General features: G+C 38.3%; 1 protein-coding gene across 5 annotated transcripts in view; it reads left to right on the top strand.

The window, feature by feature from the left end:
* Positions 1 to 12,572, top strand: part of LOC109419413 (poly(rC)-binding protein 3) — an 885,090-nt gene extending 872,518 nt beyond the window's left edge. For all 5 annotated transcript variants that reach the window (XM_029866288.2, XM_029866290.2, XM_029866292.2 and 2 more), the window contains one exon: positions 11,729 to 12,572. In XM_029866288.2, coding sequence (XP_029722148.1) covers positions 11,729 to 11,813 — 85 coding nt within the window. In that variant the 3' untranslated portion in view covers positions 11,814 to 12,572. The remainder of the gene's footprint in view (positions 1 to 11,728) is intronic.
* The last annotated feature ends 345 nt before the right edge of the window (positions 12,573 to 12,917 follow it).

A 12,917-nucleotide genomic window follows, 5' to 3' on the forward strand; every position in this document is an offset into this window, starting at 1 on the left:
TATTTTGTGGGTGTTGATTTGATACTAAAGTTCTAATATAATTTTAACGTGAACAAATAAAAATATTTGCCAACACTTCCGTCAACAATAACGTTGAAATATACAGTGTATCAAACAATTGTCCGTACAGCAATTTTTTGATCAAAATAATTTTTCATTCAAATGTTCATAACTTTTTTATACGTCAATCAAAAGCGCTCAAATTTTGACCAATCATGAATCATATATTAAAGCTCCATTGGTAAAATTTTGAGCGAGATCGTATAAGTTTTCTGAAAGTTATAGAACTTTTAGAAAAACTTATAAGATTTCTGAACACATTTTTAAAACATTATATCTCAGTATGTACTCGATGAAACTTTTTCAACTTTTTGTGTGTTACAGCTGATACCTAAGGCTTCCATATGCAGCTACTTTTGAGGTTTTATATTCACTACAAAAAATATGAAAAATGTGCTTATTTAGTTGACGATTTTTAAAAAATTACCATATTTTAATCTGCCAAAAAAACCACCAATAAAAGTGCATTGACTGAAAAAAAAAATACATAGGACCTACTCTTCATATGTGGTTTAGTAGAACCTGTATCAAAATATTACATTAGGAGAGTTTCAAAACGTTGAAAACATTTGGCATTTTTGTTGATCAAAATATGATAAATTTCCAAATGACACTCTGAACATATACAGATTTTTCATATTTTTTGTAGTGACAATAAAAACTCAAACGAAGCTACATATAAAAGCCTAAGGTATCCTGCTGTATCACAAAAAAAATGTTTTACTAAAAGTTCTATAACTTTCAGAAAACTTATTTGATCTCGCTCAAAATTTTACCAATAAAGCTTTAATATATGGGGAATCGCGCCACTTGGGCGGTGGCTTCTATATTCGTCTGTTTTCCACTATAACTCAGTCAAATTTGAACCAATTGACACAACTTTTGGAATGTGGTGAGATAGGTATAGTATCTACCCGTGTACAACATTTCAAGTCAATTGGTTCAAAATTGACTGAGTTATAGTGGAAAACAGACGAATATAGAAGCCACCGCTCAAGTGGCGCGATACCCTGGTTCATGATTGGTTAAAATTTCAGCGTATTTGATTGACGTATAAAAAAGTTATTATCTTTTGAATGAAATGTTTTTTTGACCGAAAAATTGCTGTACGGACAATTGTTTGATACACTGTAGGAAACGTTATTTGGACTGAAGCTCGCTTGTTGTATGCATTATCAACGTGGTGCCAAACCGCGTGACTTTCTGAACTTGGCAACAATTGACGATTTATCCTAACTGCCGAGCAATCAAATGGAGATGCATGGTAGTTAATTGTTAAAACTTGTCTATGCCTTGAAAGAGAAAACTGCTTTCGTAATACCAATGATGACGATGAAATCAATGACAAATCATTCAAACCTAAATCTAATGGAAGTGTTTGTCTTTACAATCAAAAATCAAAAAATGATTTGTTCAAATTGATTTGGTGTATGATTTGTACTTTCTAAAATAATTCTATGCCGACAAAAATAGGCAGTCATCAGCTTTTGTATGCATTTCCCTAGTTATCGACTAAAAACAATTCCCAGTCAAAAATCATTTTTGACTATTCACCTGAAACCAGCTAATTGCTAACTTTATTTTTGGCCGTGCTTCATTACTGTACTGCGTAATTCACACCATTTCAAATATTCATAAAATGTGTGTAATTATTGAGCATTTCATTAAACAGCAAAAATCCTTTAAAGAGCAACCGCTCATACGTGCCGGCCCCGGTACCTTTCCGATTCACATCCCCTCTCGTCATGAACCCGCGCGCCGCATCGTTTTTCCATTGAAACAAATTCCCACACAAATACCCGCACAAAGACTGAACGAACGGGGTTGGGAGGATACCACTTTGATTCCCCAGGTCTATGGAAATGACGATAATAATGAGAGGATTATCATAACAATTTTGCACATATGTGGCCAAACACAGCTGCTTGCTCCTGCTGCTGCTGCTCCCGCTGCTGCAGTGCAAGTTCTCTGTGAATGAAACGATAGAATCATGATGATATGCATATGATGGCAGCGAGCGCGAACGGCATGCAACCAGGATACCTAATTAATTAAAATTCTGTGATTGCTGCTGCTCCAGTGTTGTTCAGCGAAAGCACCAACTAAGTCCACCGGATTATTGAAATCTGACAAATGAGTTCGAGCCCGGTTCCGGAATCCGCATGTAAGCTGTTTGGTGTTGAAGGGGGGGAAATGCACTTGGATCACTTCCTAATTGGGCGAAAGACGGAAGTTAGCACTTTTGTGATCGAGCAACGACGAAAAAGTGGTTCATCGGAATTCAAGTGTGTGGACGGAGGCTGGTTATCATTGTTTTACTGAAGCAGTTTCGACCGTAAATCCGGATCCCCATGGCAAACTGTGGAGATAATCAGATTTCCCGAAATCGTAACATTTTAATTGGATCACTCACTTTCCCGTTCGCGAAAAGTGTGGAAATTAGTAGGTAGCGACCTACACGTTTGGATTGGAGGTCCTATGTGCCGTTCGACATAGTATCTAACCACCATATTGGGTGGTTGTTGGAGTGTAGAAGTCCAACTCAGTTCAGAATCCATTCACAATCAGGAATGCCAGATTTATTTATTAACCCTCGAGTGATCGCGCTGTTGTATTTTGTACAACACGTTGGAATACTCCCGCTTTTTGTACTCAGTTCTAGCGTGGTGCTAGAGGTGGTGGCCAACCGCGCGACTAACGGAAGGTTAACCAGCTGTTTTTTTTTGCTAATTTTCCAAAGGAATTAGACCCAGAATCCAACTAAGAAATTTCTACTACAAAAACAAAAGGAACTGTAGGGAATTTGAGTAGAAAAATATGCTGAGGAGATTCAAGTTTCAGAAACTGTAGTTTCAAACTATTTTTTACCATTTTTTAAATGTTTCCGAAATGAAAACACTATCTGCACATCTACTACCCCTGCCCTTGACTTTCGCACAGCAGGCACTCACCATTGGTTTTAACTGTTTGGGTGCTACCAGGAGTGAACACGGTGCACCCAAACATTATGCCGGCTGTCATTGGTTACTGCGTGGATGCATGAAGCTATTCTGTCCCGCATTTTGGCGGAAACAAGCAGCCAGCAATAGGAAATCCTATCGGACACTGAATGCATCCCTCTGCCAACAACGATGGAGTTAAATTTGGACGAGTTGTTCTGAACTGGGATGTGGATAGCTAGAATGCTGAATTTTATCACTTGTTCGGGGATGATGCGCAGTTTTGAACACATGTTATTGATATTTAGCTTGCAAACTAATAACTGCAAACTGTGCATTACACTTTACATGGATACTTGAATTCAGTTTCCCAGTAGTTTTCATTTCCTCAACCTAATTGAAACCTGACCTCGTTCGACTGACAACTAACGCCTTCCTTCTGCCATTCATGGACCGGAAATCCATTTATGGCATTGCACGTCAGGCAGTTATTGCCACACTAATCCATCATCATTATTCCGATAAGGAACGGACACATTTCATTCAGCCGTTGAATTTCTTTATCGACGCTGTTTTTTTTCATTTCTTTTAGTTAAATCCCTACTGCTTTCTCATGCCAATGCCGCAGCTGTTTAACTATGGTTTTGCTGTATGATGATAACCATAGGTAAATACGCCTTGCGAGGAATTGTTCTACATTACTATTTTAGGTCACTGTTTGGTTTGGCTTGAACTTGAATGGACTTCGTCAAATTCCTACATTTAGCCTTTTCACTTCAAATTTTTATTGAGCAATAAAATCAAGCTTGGTCTGATCCGTTATGCAGCTCTCTTTTGTTCTGGAATTAGCCTGATTCGTTCGAGATTATAATTAGCCTTTACCTATTTAGACGACCTACTCTATTTACATATCCGACTGCCACACGAAATATACATGCAAAATGGGCATTGGTGAAGGTAGCTTTCAGTTATTAACCTTCACGTACCCGACCCCCGACAACTCATTTTCAAAATGCTGGCATTTCGTCAATACTCAATACAATTTTTTTGAAGTTGCTCTCAATCGATCATATGTTGGTGCAAGTTTATTGCACTCAAGTGGCCATGTATTATCCGGGACAATTCCGGTGTTCCGAAGCGGCCATATCAGTTGATATATGTGAATTCGAATTACCCCCAATTGTAGAGGCGCTAGGTGAGATAAGGTAAAAATCGTTTGTTTACATCAAAAATTCAATTTTTCGTCTTCAAAATTAACTCATATTTTGCCTTTGTGGTTGGTATTTTCCATTGGTAATGGCTTTTATTATCATCAATCTCGATGCCCACGCCCGATACCGGATCGGCCAGCTAACAAAAAATCCGGAAGATTGACCGCCGGAGGCATAGCAAGAGCACTTCAAAATAATCACATAAATTGTTGGTAAGTACCTATCGGATCTAAGCGCATCTGATAGAGAATCAAATTTTCTTTACAAAAAGTGCTCGTTCGTGTCTCTACGTTGCGGAATTCGATATGAAAAAGTGAAAAAGTGCAGTTTGCCTATGCTGGGCCATGGCACTTTTTGGCGGAGTCACTCTTTTCATAAGGTTCTCATTCCTGCCACCAGATGCGGAGGGATCGTTTGCTTCCGTCAAATTCACCTATAGAGCTTACCTCTCTTTCAAACATGCAGGCGGAATGGGATTTGTTGTCATCAGGAAAGGTTTCTCGATGAAAACAAATCCTATCCCGCCTCCAAGCTTGAAAGAGAGAGGGGAATAAACGTCAGCAAGCTCTATATATGTACTTCAGTCTATCTTTTCTGCCCTATTCTCTCGAAATCTTCGTCTTAATCTTCATGATATGTCGCACGGAATGTTTTGGCTGCAAACCAGAAATGTCCCCGATGACGCACCCGTGGAACCTGTGCTAGATGTTCCGGGTTGACCATATTAGTTAATACAGACTTAACTCTATTGTTTCTATCTCATTCATTCGCAATCATGAAGAAAAGAAAAAAGAAAAGAAAAAAAAAACAGTATCGTTTAGTGATCCAACAAATGAAAGCTAATAGTTTTCTCGAAAACGTTCTTATTTGTTACACGGGTATGGAATCTGGCGCAGCAGTACCGGGCGGTGTGATCCAGATGCTTGCAATTGATGCAATTTATTACCTTTGGTGCATACATCATCACAGGTAGCCGAGGCTTGCCAATCGCCAGCAGGTCTGGTAGTGATGATCCGGAGAAGGCCACACAAAACTGATCAGATGGTGTGTAAGCCTTTTTCTCGCCCTCCTGGCAGACCGAATGCAGTTGCCGGCAGTACAGTATCTGAACAGGAGGTTGAGAAGGGTTGTGGAAACGACCACAGCCTTTCCTGATCGCTTCACAGGTCAAAGATTCATCGGTCGCCGTCCCCGAGATCTCGACCTTCTAATTTGGAGAGTAAACGTGGTACTCAGCGTAAAAAGTTTATAGGCCACAATCTCATTAGCCTGTTTTCGCTCGCCTACTGTAACCTTAGCTGTACCGACCGTGTCAATGGAGACAACTAAAGAATACCATTAAGTCAGATGCTTTCTGATTTGAACAGTGTTCAAACGTTTGCCCTTCAAACAAGCACCCTTGATAAATTTGTACCTACTAGTTTTTATAACTTAATGCAACACGATGAAATAGAATATAATTACATTACATTCTAAAAGCAGTATTTAATCCAGATTTAGGATTTTAGGATTACTCGAGCATTGTTTCTTCTGGAGCTAATTTTTTTTGGTAATATCTATAAAACATTCGTAAGAAAATAAAGCTGAACTCTTTTGGGAATTACCAAATCTTTTGAGGACTAACCCAAAATTTGCTTTATGATTCTCTTTATTATTTTTTTCCAGTAGAACATAATGGAAACCCGCCAGAAGTTTGTTTTTCCAAAATGTCTACATAATATCTTCCATGACTAACTGGAGTTCTTTCAGTAATCAATCATTCAGTTTGTCTATGCTTGTTGACAATCTTGGAATTTAATACTCCCGTCATACAGATAAAAATAACCTTCACTTGAATTGTTCCGAGTACATCCTTGACGAAATCTCCCTAAAAATTGTTTTATATACTCATATACTGCATATACTCATCTCAGTGCATAATCCTATAGAAATGTCAATTGACGTTTTCCCGGGAGGATCCTTGACAGATTTTTTGAAAGAATTCTTATAAAAGCCTTGAAACTATCACTGGAGGAAACCTTCGAGATATTCCTATGAGAATTCCTAAAAGAAATGTCTAGAGAAATTCCTGAAAATTTTTGCTGCAAGTATTTTCGGAGAACTCTCAAACAATGGATTTTTTGAAAAGATCTTGAAATTTATTCAATAAGAAATGTCTGAAGGAATTCAGGAAGGAATTCCAAGAACAAATCTTGGTGCAGAGATTTTCCGGGAGAAATCCCCGAAAGAGTCTTTCCTGGGTGAATTCCCGAAGGATTCCTGGGGAAATGTCCGAATGCACTTTTAGCAAGTTCTTTTCTTATATGTTTTTTTTTGCATCCTTTTTAAATTATCTTCCAATACTAGTTGCTGGAGAAATTTTTCCAGAAATTGAAAAAAATCATCAGGTAATCCTAGAAACTTGTTGAGTACATTCCTGGAAAAGATCATTGAAGATTTTTTTTTTAAATTTCCGAAGGAACTCTTTAATGAATTTTTGAAGAGAAACTGAGACGAATTTCTGACGAAATCGCTTCAGGTATTCCCGGAGCAATCCCTGGAGGAATTTCTGAAAGTATACCTGGAGAAATTCTTGGATAAACTCTTGGAGCAATCTCTGGAAAAATTCCTGGAGAAATCTCCAGACGAATTCTGGGAGAAATTCCTGTAAAAATTTCTGAAAAAAATCAGGAAGAAAGCCCTACGAAAATTTCAGAAGAAATCTCTTAAGGAATTTCTAGAGGAAATCTTCTAATCAGATCTTCGAAGAAATCATTGGAGGAATTGTTAGAGTGATTTCTGAAGGAATTCCCGGAGGAATCCCTGAAGCAATTCCTGGAAAAATCCTTAGAGAGAATCCTGAAGGAATATCAGGAGGAACTTCTGAACAAATTTCTGGTGTAATCTCTTGAGGAATTCTGGAGCAATTCTTTGATGAGACCAAGCAGGAATTCCTAAAGAATTTCCTTAAGAAATTCTTGTATAGATTCTAGGAGCAATCCCTGGAAGAATTCCTGGAGAAATCTCTAGAGGAATTGTGGGATGAATTTCTGGAGAAATTTCTGACAAAATCCCTTGAGTAGTTCCAGGAGGATTTCCTGAAAAAATCCTTGGAGGAATTTGTGGAAGAGTTCCTGGAGGAATCTTCGAAGGATTTCCTGGAGGAATCTCTGGGAAAATCCCTAGAGAAATTCGTGGAGGAATGCTTGGAGAAATCACTGAAGAAATCTCTGAGGGAATTCCTAGAGCATTCCTGGAGAAATTCTTGGAGAAATTGCTGACATAATTTCTGAAAGATGGTCAGGGGCATTTCCTGGAAAATTCCTGTAAGAATTCTTGAAGATATTGCTGGAGTAATTCCTGGAGGAGTTCCTAGGGAAATTACTGGAAAAAATCCTGAAGGAATGCCTGCAGGAATTCCTAGAGGTATTTCTGTGGGAATTGCTGGAGGCATTCCTGGATGAATCTTTAGGAAAATTCTTGAAAGAATTATTGGATAAATGTCTGGAAGAATCTGTAGAGGAATTCTGGGAGATTTCTATTTATATTTCTATTTTTTATATATTTCTAGAGAAATCCTCGAAGGAATTCCTGAAGGAATCCGTGGGAAAAAATTTGTAAAAAAAAAAATCCCTGAAGCAATTCCTGGAGGAATCTTTGGTAGAATTCCTGGAGGAATCCCTGGAAAACATCGTGGAGAACTCTCTGGATGAATCCCTGAAGCAATTCCTGAAGGAAACTCTGGAAATATTCCTAGTGAAATCCCTGAAAATTCCTGAAAGTATTCCCGAAAAATTTCCTGGAAGAATTTCTGCAAAAGTTCCTAGTGGATTTCCTACAAATAATCCTGGAGAAGTTAAAGACAAAATTTCTGAGGGTTGTTCAGGAGCAATGGATGAAATCCTGGAGGTATTCCTGTGGGAATTGCTGGAAGAATCCCTGAAGGAATTTCTGGAGGAGTCTCTAGAGGAATTCTTGAAACAATTAAATACTGGAAGAATTTCTGGAGGATTCTCTATAGTACCTCTAGGAAAAAATTCTGAAGCAATCCCTTGAGAATTCATGGAGGAATTTCTGGAAAAATCTTCTAAGGATTTACTGAAAGAATCCCTAGAAAAACTCGCGGAGAAATCCCTGGAAATGTCGGGGCCCGTAGCGTAGTGGCTACACGTTCACTTCATAAGTGGTCATGGGTTCGATCCCAGCCTCTGCACTTTCAATTTTTCGTCAGTTGCTCTTCCCCCCCGAGAGCGGCTGGCACCTGTCCCTCTTCAGAGCATATGCTCCAACGTACCCGGAAGCCTGAATATCAGCTAACGGCAACTCATAATGGACCCCCAATCGGACTGGAAACAGGAACAAGAGCCACACATCAATATCCTCGTGCTCATCATTCTACCATGGACAGGGTAGAAAAGTGACAGCAGCGCAAAAGCAACCAGTTCGATATAGTAGAATAAGAATAGAATACATTTAGGTGCTATACAAAGTGTAAGTGCCAATTGGAATCGCTCACGCCTTGCCCTAGTGGACAAAAAGAGCTGTAAATTAGTTTAAGTGATTGAAGAATAGAATCCCTGGAAAATCCCTGAAGAAGTTCCTGAAGGAATTATTAGCGAAATTCCTGGAAGAATCCCTGCAGCAATTCGTGGAGGAAATTCTGGAAAAATTCCTGGAGGAATTGCTGGAACAAATCCAGAAGGTAGACAAAATCCTGGACGAATTTATGAAGGAATCCGTGCAGGATTTTCTGAGAAAATTCCCGGATGAGTTGCTGACAGAATATATGAAGGAATTCCCAGATTAATTCCTGGTTTAGTTCTTGTAGGTATCCTTGAAAAAGTTCCTGGGGTTGTTTCCGGAGGAATTCCTCGATGAGACCCTGGAGGAGTCCCTGAAGCAATCCCTGAAGAAATAGCTGGAAAAATCTGTGAAAGAATTCCTGGAGAAATCTCTGCAAGAATCCAAGGACGAATCCCTGGAAGAATTCCTGGATTAATTCCTGGAAGAATGCCTCAGAGAATTCCTGGTAGAATTCTTGGAGGAATCCTTGAAGTAATTCTTGGAGAAATCTTAGAAATTCCTGTTGGAGTCTCTGAAAAAAATCCTTGGAAAAATCCCTTGAAGAACGCAACCCCCTCCCCCCTCTAGCTACGCCCATGGCTTTCAAACGAGTCATTCACATTTTCAATGATTGCTTACCTTTTTGAAGTGATAAAACCTGGCAATTCTGCAGCAACGCTAAAAAAAGTATCACAACAATCAATGCGAGTGAATATATAGGATGATAATTTTTCATACGATTATTCGCTTTGCTGGCTGAAAATTATCACTTTGAAATTTCTAGCGATATATCCATCTTGGCTGTCAATGCTGATGATGCCGTACTCAGCCTTAAGGTACAGGGCCGAACAATATACAGCGTTGTTAGTAATCCAAAGAACGCGTAGACCGAAAAAAAAGTTTGATATAAATTGTTAGAGGCAAGGGAAAACCACATCAAACGAGTTCACCAATTCAATTCATGTCAAGATCAATGATCAAATTGCATATGATCTTCAAATAGTATGTTCACAACTACGAGAATGCTGAACAGAAAACTGAAGTGGAACTGAGGGCAAACCATCTTTACTTTATTTAAGCTGGTCAAGCTTGAAAATGATTAGCACAGTTGGGAAAGACTTTCTGATTTACAGCGCTTAGAATGTCAGCTATTGCACGCTGACTGTATGGCATTAGCCTGTGAACTATGTTCCACGCGTCTCCTTTGGGGGGCTCCCCCGAACTACAGGGGATGGCCAAAATGTTTGGGATAGGCAACTTTTTTTCTTCCACAAAAAAATTGAACATGCTGTAACTTTCCATAGAGTGCATCAAAAAATCTCAAATTTTGACTGTTTGTCAACCTATTATATGTACATCATTGGTACAAATTTGGGCTCGATTGATTAATTTTTCGCGAAGTTAGAACCGTTCGGGTAAAACACTATTTTTTAGACAACTAATTTTTAAACTGTCATATCTCGGAAACTAGTGAACCGATTTGAATGAATTTTTTAACGTTTATCAACAATATATTGATACTTAATACGACGTTATAAAATGTAATATTTTCTCACGACGAATTAAGTAATACCGAGTTGAAATTTTTACCCATATAGAGGAAAATAAGTCAAATTTACAATACCACCCAAAAATTATTAAATGTGTTCTTCCTTCAATTTAAATAGGCTATAATATATCTGATTAGAGATAATTTGAGAACAGAAGTGGAAAATCTTTGGATATCAACACGAAAATTTATTGACATTGATGTAAAAAAAATACAGTTTTTCGAGAAAAATCCAAAAAGTGTCAATCCATGATAACTTTTTTCAACGGTTAAAAAGTACCTATGTTTTAATAGTTTGTGAAGCATTTACATAGTGTTAGTGTACGTTCAAAATTTCATTCAATTCGGTTCACTGGTTTCCGAGATATGACAGCTCAAAAATGAGTTGCCTAAAAAATAGTGTTTTACCCGAACGGTTCTAACTTTGCGAAATATTAATCAATCGAGCCCAAATTTGTACCAATGATGCACATATAGAAGGTCGACAAACAGTCAAAATTTTAGATTTTTTGATGCACTCTATGAAAAGTTATAGGATGTTGATATTTTTTGTGAGAGAAAAAAAAGTTGCCTATCCCAAACATTTTGACCATCCCCTGTATGTGAATAGTTCGATGGAGCCACCTGGTATTTCATTACAAGACAATAAGCGGTAAAGACGTTTTGCCTCCTACAGTTTTCCAACACCTCATTAGTAATAGTTTCTTGAATTGCTTGTTTTATTCTGTATAAAAGTTGGTGACTGTAATTACTCCATTAATTACTCGAAAGACCCCTCAATTTCGATTTATCTCAGCATAGGTATTAATATGGTTGATAAATGACGACAAAGCAGACTCTCCTTCCAAAACGTTGTACGGCTGATGTATTTCTGATGTGCAAAATTCTTATTTATTGCGATGTAGGTATTACTCTACGTATGATGGTCCTCGATCTCGATATTTCATGATATTTTTTTCGGATTTTTATGCTCAACTGTCGCATACTACACAGTTAAAAATTGTTACATCGAGTTCGCTGTAACAAATTGACCTCTATCGCTTTCAACACAATTCTCCATCGGATTTGAAAATTACAGGTGGTCTGTAGTATGGAGCTTACTTACAACTTTGCGTGCAAGAAATTATTTTGTGTAAAATCGAATGAAATGAAATGGAAATTTAAACGTTCTAATATTTACGTCACGTGTAGTTTTCAGAATTTCTTTCTGTGTAGATACTAAGATAAATGGATAGAATCATCGTTATAATCACAGTTTGTACTTTAAACGCATTTATCATCTGTTTAGATGTGAAGCAATCGGGATGAATGAGAAAATATATTGATTCTAATTGAGTAATTCTAAAAAATGTAGATGTAAAACTCGTAACACAGAATATTAAAACACTTTTTCTCTCTTCCTCACCAAACCCGTTCTTCCGTTTTAGAATTTCCATGGAAACCGCCGGACTGCCCATCCCCGGCTACCACTACATCGCTCCGAATCACATCGTGAAAGCGCCCATCCATTAAGGCCGGATCCCCCACCACACAGCAGCAGCGCCCCGTACCCCCGAATGCCCTAGAGTTTGTGTTGCTAAATAGCTATTATTGTAGGAAATCTTCACCCAACAACGCGGGAAGTTCACGGGACGGTCAAAGAATCACACACCTTTTGCGCGCATGGGTCATCCGGTTTTCCGATCCGGTGTGACCACCACACGAGATCTCACGAGTAGGAGGACAACAATTAATATCGTAATAGCGACGATAGGAAGATAAGGAGTAACAACAGCATCAGTAGAAACAGCAGCAGCAAATGACAAAGATGGCACCGTATTACGGCGGGATGGATGGAGCAGGTTTTCCATCCAAACATTATGTTTTCCACAAATCGCAGCGGATGAGAAGCAATTAAATGGTGACTCACCATTGGAAAAAAAAACTGGTGTCATGTGGAGAGATGGGATAAAATACCGCGGCGGAAAATCAAACAAACACTAGTGCCAGTGTTCGACAGGGTTTTATTTGTTGCATTCAAGTTCATACTACACGGTACTCTCTATCTCTCTGTTACAATGCGACAGATCCAACAAACAAATAAGCATATGTGTTTAACAGTTTTTTTTTATTGAACTAGTTTTAAACTGCGGACTAAGTAGGCTTTATCGCTAGATTTTAATATGTTTGTTAAACCGTTTTTAACGTATTATTTATATGGTAATAAATTGCGGGGAAAATGAGCTCTGCATACACATGACTGGAGATTAAATGGTCATCATAGAAAAAAAACAGGGAAAGTAGAATGAACAAACACGGAAAAAATGACGCAGTTTATGTTGTGACAAAAACAGGAACCTCCATGTGGATCCACACAATTCCACAGTTTCAATGTCAGTCAGTGGAGTGGTTGGTTTTACTGAGGGCATTTCACTTGCAATAGAGACCAAATTAGTTCGATAATTACTGTACTGCTGCGCTCATGGTTGAATAATCGATGTAAGCTTCACCATAATCGAGATGCGGTTTTTCGTTGCTTTGCATCCATTGCAATCATATGGTTGTGTTTATCAATCAGTACTATTCTGCCACGCTAACGTAGCAGGGTTGCCAACTGTATCACTTTAGCAATTCCTT

Source organism: Aedes albopictus, chromosome 2 (genome assembly GCF_035046485.1).
Source record: "Aedes albopictus strain Foshan chromosome 2, AalbF5, whole genome shotgun sequence".
Classification (NCBI taxonomy): Eukaryota; Metazoa; Arthropoda; class Insecta; order Diptera; family Culicidae; genus Aedes; species Aedes albopictus.